This window comes from Juglans regia, chromosome 16 (genome assembly GCF_001411555.2).
Source record: "Juglans regia cultivar Chandler chromosome 16, Walnut 2.0, whole genome shotgun sequence".
NCBI classification, from domain to species: Eukaryota; Viridiplantae; Streptophyta; class Magnoliopsida; order Fagales; family Juglandaceae; genus Juglans; species Juglans regia.
In genome coordinates, this window is record NC_049916.1 from 6,401,081 (window position 1) to 6,408,513 (window position 7,433).

General features: G+C 36.0%; 1 protein-coding gene across 1 annotated transcript; it reads right to left on the bottom strand.

Annotated features, from left to right (window-relative positions):
• Positions 1-566: 566 nt before the first annotated feature.
• On the bottom strand, positions 567-3,407 carry LOC109007545 (ubiquitin-60S ribosomal protein L40). The gene is made up of 5 exons (XM_018987249.2): positions 3,166-3,407; positions 2,956-3,042; positions 2,331-2,433; positions 1,056-1,122; positions 567-951 (listed from the first exon to the last, which is right to left on the bottom strand). Exons 1-5 carry the CDS (start codon positions 3,266-3,268, stop codon positions 925-927), a joined length of 387 nt encoding a protein of 128 aa, XP_018842794.1. The 5' UTR covers positions 3,269-3,407; the 3' UTR covers positions 567-924.
• Positions 3,408-7,433: the final 4,026 nt, after the last annotated feature.

Consider the following 7,433-nt stretch of genomic DNA (forward strand, 5'->3'; position numbering starts at 1 on the left):
GCAGGGGTGAATGTTTTCTCATATATGATTTTGACCTAAATGGAAACCTGTACTGATACCTTGACTTAGACGATGGAAGAAACATAAATCTTAACTGGTCCAAGAGGATTTCTGTCATTAGTGGAATTGCAAAAGGTCAGTCTAAAAATGCAGCAATGCGGGGAGAGAGGACAGAGAGAGGGACGAAAATCACTGAGGAAAGAGAGAGGGGAGAGAGAGCAATAAAGGAGGTGTATGGGAGAGGTAAGCTGCAATCAGTTTTATTTTTTCACTGTAAAATATCATACGTGGCATAATATCATTGAAAGGGTGTAAATCTACTCTTATCACCCGTCCGGCCCCAAGCGTCTCTCTTTATAAAACATGAAAAAGTTAAATTTAAAAACCAAACAAAACCTTAATCTACAACATACTCGAGCGACTTTCCAAACAAAGCAGCATAAAAAGAGAACACTCAAAGTCGTCGTGATCCTTGTACTTGGAGAATAAAATCCAGCATAAAGTTTAAAAATAGCATCCAGCGACGAACTTCAAATTAGGGGGCATGCCATTTTACTAGGGAGAGATTCAAATCAAGAGGATTGACGACTCAAGATTCCCACAAAATCCGTCTTACACAGTCAGACAGTCTTTCATTCCAACGCCTCAAAATTGAAGAGCTCAAGGACCAAACAAACATAATTAAGCAACAGAACCCACATAAAACTAAACAAAAGCATAGGTTTGATTTCATCACCAAAAAAAATGACTCAAAACGTCACGGCATATTCAACGCCCAAAAAGTTCAAAGCATATTAAGTAACACTGTACTACATGTCGGATTTCTAGAATTCTACTAGCGAACTGTTTGATGCTACCATCGTTCAGATAAGACATCCAGCGACCCACTACAATGGTTAGCAATTTTTCCTCACACCAACTACTCTACTTGATCTTCTTCTTTGGCCTCAGCTGCAGTTCAAGTAGTATGGAACATTTTTTCAGTTTTTTTTTTTTTTTTTTAAATTATGAGAGAGAGAGAGAGAGAGAGAGAGAATGCAAAATAACTGTTATACCTGGTTGCTGTGTCCACACTTCTTTTTCCTGCAGTTGACAGCACGTGGGTGCAACCGTGCATAACATCTGTAAAATCGGATTTAAAAAATTCAGAAATAAATGTATCGCATAACACATGGGAGCAAGACAAACAGCACAGCATCAAGCATTTAAAAAACCAAGTAATTACAAGGTTGTGCAAGCGTTAAAATAGGGATTTTTGTTGCTCTAGAAAAGAAAGAAGCTGGAAACATTTTATCAAGACAATTCATTTTCAAAAATTAACGTATAGAACCTGATAACTTCTAGACATACAGGTAGATAGCGCATGTCAAACTCAAAAAACACAGTAAGAATAACTTTCAGGATACAAAACATGAGATAAATGAATTGCACAATCATTTAAAATTAAAAGCATTTAAAATTGCATCAAGCATTTAAAATTAAAAGCATAGTCAGATCAATTGCATGTATACAGCATCAATCATAGACATAAAATGGACAAAAGAGCGGCAAAACTGCATTTGGCAAACAGCCAAGAATCAATAAATACTAAGTAAAACAAAAGGGATTACAAAGTTAACATGGCATAAAGTGTTGTAGTCATTTCACCATGAAGCCATAATCAATTACTCTCTTTTTTTCAATGAGCCATGAAGCACCATAACCATTTACAAATTCATTGTTAGGAGGAAAACTTGGCTTATTTTTCTTGGGAAAATTATACTTGGCCCCCATAAGTCTGCCTCCTCAAAATTACTGCTCCGGAATTTTATTTTATTTTTTATTTTTTCTTAATGGTTAAGGAAGTGACAATTAGTGAAATGGTGTATTTTTTTTATTTTTTAAAAGAGTTAAAAGATGTTTAAAAAATGTTTGAAAGAAAAAAAATAAAAAGTACAATTTGTACTAGTGGTAAGTTTGAGGGAGCAAACTCATGGGGCTGATAGCAGCACCCATTTTCTTATGAGGAAAATTTCTGGAAACCGTGCAAAAACAGCTTTTAAGCACATAATTCTGACCATCAAGTGACACGTATTCACAAATCCGTTTATTGAGACTAGTTTAAAACACAACCAATCTTTATATCCATTAAACATACTTCACCAGTCGAGGCTTAAGACAAGAGATCATTACAATTATTCAATAATGTGGTTTTCGTCACTAATTCCAACAGGTTAAGAATAGCCCTGAGTGCCAAATAGAAAGAAATCATTGCCAACTATGATTATAAAAATATAAAGCTCAATCAGTCTTGACTTGTTAATAAAATAACAAACAAATGATAAACATACTTGCGGCAGATCATTTTCTCCTGGTTGTATTTCCTGGCCAATGCCATCAGAGATGGTTCAATAATGCCACCTCGAAGCCTCAGAACAAGATGAAGAGTTGACTCTGCACAAGGTCATTTAAATTGAATTAAGAATTTTAAAAAAATGAAAACAGAAGATTTAGAAATCAATCACATAACGTAATCCTTCACATTACAACTATTTGCTTCGGAATGAAATCTCCTGAAACTAAAAAACAGAAGACATCATATCAATCCACCACCAGTTTCACCATTCCCTTGGTTATATAAACTTCCTAAGAGGTGCTTCAACTATAAAAATCTGAACATTTCTAAATTAAAAGCATCCAAAGATTTCCTTCATCAGAGGTAAACTCTATCCATCACCTCATCAAGTTAGTAAACTCTAAGATAAACAGAAACAAAATACCTTGCAGCCCTTACTTCAAATCTATCTGGCTTTTCTTCTAGACTCGCATCGTTACATAGCTCAATTACGTTTTTTCATAAGTAACTTAAAACAATATATTACAGCAATCGCTTTCGTTCTCTTTCCCTCTTTTTCCCCTCCAACCAAACAGATTCTTGCATTAATCCAATCATACACGCCCGAAAAATGAACTAACCTTTCTGGATGTTGTAATCTGCGAGGGTACGGCCATCCTCGAGCTGCTTCCCTGCAAAGATCAGCCTCTGCTGGTCCGGCGGAATACCTGAGAAATTAACAAGCTATAAAAAATTAAAAGAACAACAACAACAACAACAACAACAACAAAAACCAGTTCGATCCGATAGGGAACCGATTCCTTGAAAGAGAAAATGAAGGAGTACGGTACCTTCCTTGTCCTGAATCTTGGCCTTAACATTGTCGATGGTGTCGCTGGATTCAACCTCGAGGGTGATAGTCTTCCCAGTTAAGGTCTTCACGAAGATCTGCATTTTCTTGGTCCTTCTCTGTCTGCTACGCTCGGGGGCTACGAGGGTTTTGCTTTGAGGTTGTTTATATGGGGACGGGAGCGCAGCCGCGCAGATTAGGGTTTCTGTTGTGGCGGGTTCTGTTTGCTATATGGATTATGCGAGTCCGAAGCATGGATAAAGTGCACTTTGTTTGATGGATTATGCTATTCCGGAGTAGGGACTAGGCTGTGTTTGGCTAGCATCTATTGTTTTTTCAAAAAATAAAAAATAAAAAAATTTCAACTTTATTCCAAACATTTTTCAATCTCAAACAGATTTCCTATTGTAATTTTTATAACTTTTCATCCGATCATTTTCTTAGATTTTAATGAGAAAACAAAAATAATTTTTACAAAAGAAAAATTATATTTACAAATCAGCGTCAAGGAGACACCCTTTACACTGATGATATGACATAATTTATTTATACAAAAAGTTTAAATTTTAAATATTACAAATTAAATATTGTCACACCAATAATAGGGATAATGTATCATCCATGCCTGCTTACATATAAAAGAACTCTATACGGAATAACAATCACTCTCAGATTTTGATTTTTTGCACAAGTCTCCTCTTATGTCTCCTATAGAGAAGGAAAATGTGGAGTTTTTTGAGCTTTACGGCCTACTGTCACAAGATGTAAAAGTATTTTCATGATTTTCTGAATTAGTTGGGAGTATGATGGAGGAACTAACTGAATACTGGGACTAGTTGACATTAAACGATGAGAAATTGTCATTGATTGATCTTGATCACGGCAATTTGGAGGAGGTGGTTCGAAAAGGGAAGCATTTTTTGGTGGGTAAGCTATATTCAGAAAGGCAAATTAGCAAAAAGGTGGTAAGATCAACAATGATGAAAATATGGAAAGTATCAAAGCCTTTCACATTTAAAGAGATTAGGCGAAATGTTTTCGTAATCACTTTTGCTAATCACATTTAGTGAAGCTAATAAGGATCGCATTTTTTTTTTGGGGGGGGGGGACCGTGGCTATTTGACAATTATCTTTTCATCCTTAACTTTGATGAATTTTTATAGGTTTTTTGAATTCAGATGCATAACCTACCATTAGTTTGTATGAACCAGGAAACATGTAGGCATTGGAGAAACAATTGGAGTAGTGCAAGAGGTCAATGTTCAAGAAGATAAGATAAACTGGGAGAATTATCTACAAGTGAAGATAAGGATTGATTTGAGGAAGGTGGTGTCACGGGGAAGAACAACCAATCTAAAAGGGAATAAAATGTGGATTTTCCTTAGATATGAAAAGCTTCATCGGATGTGTTTCAAGTGCGAAAGGGTTGTGTATCACAATTAGGCCTGCTAACTTAGCAAAGAGAATTGATAACAATTGGGAGAAACAATTGGGGACTTGGCTCAAAGCATATACCAGTTCTAATAAAAAGGCTTTCATAAAAGTCATTGATGTTGAGAAGGAGAATACTTGGGACGGGAAGCTATCTCCACAACGAAAGTGTTTGACTCCAAGGGCCTCTGGTGACAACGGAGATGAATTGAGTGTCGCTAGTGAGGGGTGAGTTACCCATTTGGGAATGAACAGATTTAAAGTCGAAAATATGGAGAATTTGAATTTGAAAAGACTAATATGATGTATGAGGCACTGTTAGAAGTGAGTGGGAACTCTGATTATGTTAGGATCAGTCCTACTGAATTCATGGAAAGGGTCTCAGAAAATGATAAACGAGAAACATATCAAATACCAAATAGGGATAAGGGGCTATACGAGGAAACAATGTCTTTAAAGTATATGGGCCAAGTCAATCTAAAAGGTTCAATCCATTAAGAGGCTTAACTATGGAAAAATCCTCAAATGAGATCGGTAGCCATGAAAGAATAGAGACAATCAAAGGTAAGAAGAATGAGGGCAGAAGAAGTTGGAAGAGAAGAGAAAGGGAACAAGGCACAAATCCTATGTTGTCTTCTCTCTTTACTCATAAACGTAAATGCTCTGTTGAATTGGTAATTGATTATGAGGGTTTTGAACCAAAAAAGGGTAGGAGGGATCAGGCACAAGATGTTGGGGCATCAACATGATCATTGGTGATGGCTGCTAGGTAGCCCCACCAAGAGCCATGAATATCCTAAGTTGGGATTGCTAGGGGCTTTGAACCCTCGAATAGTTCAAGATATTTGCCTTTTGGTGAAGAAAAAGTAGCCCAAACTAATTTTTTTAATTGAGACAAAACTAGTAACAGGTAGAATTAAAGGTTTAAGGAGGAGACTAGGTTATGAATGATGTTTTGTTGTTAACCCGAGGGGTAGAAATGGGGGGGCTAGCTATGCTTCGGAAGATGGAGGTGGGTGTGGAAATAAAAAAAAAAAAAAATTCTTAGAGACACATAAATGCACTGATTAGGGGGAATCCGAATAAACCTAACAAGACACTGACATGATTTTATGGGCATCCTAACTCAATTAAGATAAAGGAATCATGGGCCCTATTACATTTATTGAAACTATATGATGATCAAATGTGGTGTGTGATAGGTGATTTTAACGAAATATTATCATTAGATGAACAAAGGGAGGAAGACAAAGAGCTAATAATTATATGGGGGGTTTTAGCGCTGCAGTAGTAGACAACAATCTTTTTTTATCTAGGTTGGAGGGATAACAAATATACATGGAGTAACAAACATAAGAATTATTCATTTACAAATGAGAGATTAGATAGAGTAGTGGCAACAACTCAATAGGCAAATAATTATAAGGATGCTAAAGTAGAGGTAATGGTGGTTAGGAGCTTGGATCATAAGCCATTATTGACATCCTTTAATATGGGTGAGAAGAGTTCAAGTGGTAAAAAGAAATTGTTTAGATATGAGGCTTGTTGGACTACTCAGGAAGAATGTGAACAACTTGTACAATTTGAGTGGATGAAGGGAATCACTTCTCAAAGAGCTATGGAAAGAGTGTAAGCTTGTCCGAAGTCATGCAGTGGGCTCCTAACCAAATGGAGTTCTCAAAAGTTTAGAGCAAATGAGAGGAATATTGAGATAAAAATAAACCAGCTCAAAAAATTGCAAGAGAATGAATGTCTGCTCAATGTGTTAGAGATTAAAAGACTTCAATAAGAATTGGGTATTCTAGTAGAACAAGAGGATATAAGGTCGAGACAGAGTTAAAAAAAATTTTGTATCAATTAAGAGATAGAAATACCAAGTACATTCATGCATGTGCAAACCAAAGAAGAAAGAAGAATTGGATTTTTCAAATGTATAATAGTAATGCATTGGTAGTGCAAGAGCAGACTGAGATTGAAAGGACTTTCATCAGTCATTTCTCTGAGATATTCAGATCCTTAAATCCCACAATAGAGATATAGCAGACAACTTAGGCCATGTAGAGAACAAAGTAACAGTTGAAATGAATAATGAACTACATAAACCTTTTACAAGAGAAGAAGTAGAGGAGACTCTCCATTAAATGACTCATTTTTAAAGTCACCAAAGCCATATGGATATGGAGCATGCTTCTACCAAGCCCACTGGAATATTTTTGGAGATGAGATATGTGAGACTGTGCTTAGTTTTCTTAGAGGCGAAGAAATGGATCATACTTTAAATTACATTTATATTGCTCCAATCCCCAAAGTGTCTAACCCAAAGCTGGTCAATGACTTCAGGCCTATTAGTCTATGTAATGTCCTTTACAAACTGATATCAAAAATACTAGCTAATAGACTAAAAACAGTGCTTCCAGCCATTATATCAGAGAATCAAAGTGCATTTATACCGAGTAGACTCCTAACAGATAATTTCATGGTTTCTTATGAGATCCCCCACTCGATGAAGTATGGGAATTAAGTTAGATATGTCAAAATTTTATGATAGAATGGAGTAGAGTTATTTGAAGGCTATCATGGAGAAAATGGGCTTTGGTGAGGTGTGGATGAAGTTGATTATGACCTATGTAATGATAATATCTAATTTAGTGCTTATAAATGGTAAACATGGTGACATGTTCCATCCCTCTAGAGGTATTAGATAAGAAGACCCATTATTTTCTTATCTCTTTATCATATGTGCTAAGAGGCTTAGTTCTTTGTTAACCAACTCTGAATTAAGAGATGACAATAAGGGGGTAGCTGTAGCAAGATGAGGGACAAGGATAAGCGATCTTA

Bases quoted from the DNA above. Each gene is read 5' to 3' on its own strand.
- LOC109007545 (XM_018987249.2), bottom strand. From the start codon at position 3,268: ATGCAGATCTTCGTGAAGACCTTAACTGGGAAGACTATCACCCTCGAG. The intron at 3,043-3,165 runs GTACCGTACTCC...TTAATTTCTCAG, and splicing joins CAAGATTCAGGACAAGGAAG to GTATTCCGCCGGACCAGCAG. The intron at 1,123-2,330 runs GTATGTTTATCA...CCGATTTTACAG, and splicing joins GAGAAAATGATCTGCCGCAA to ATGTTATGCACGGTTGCACC.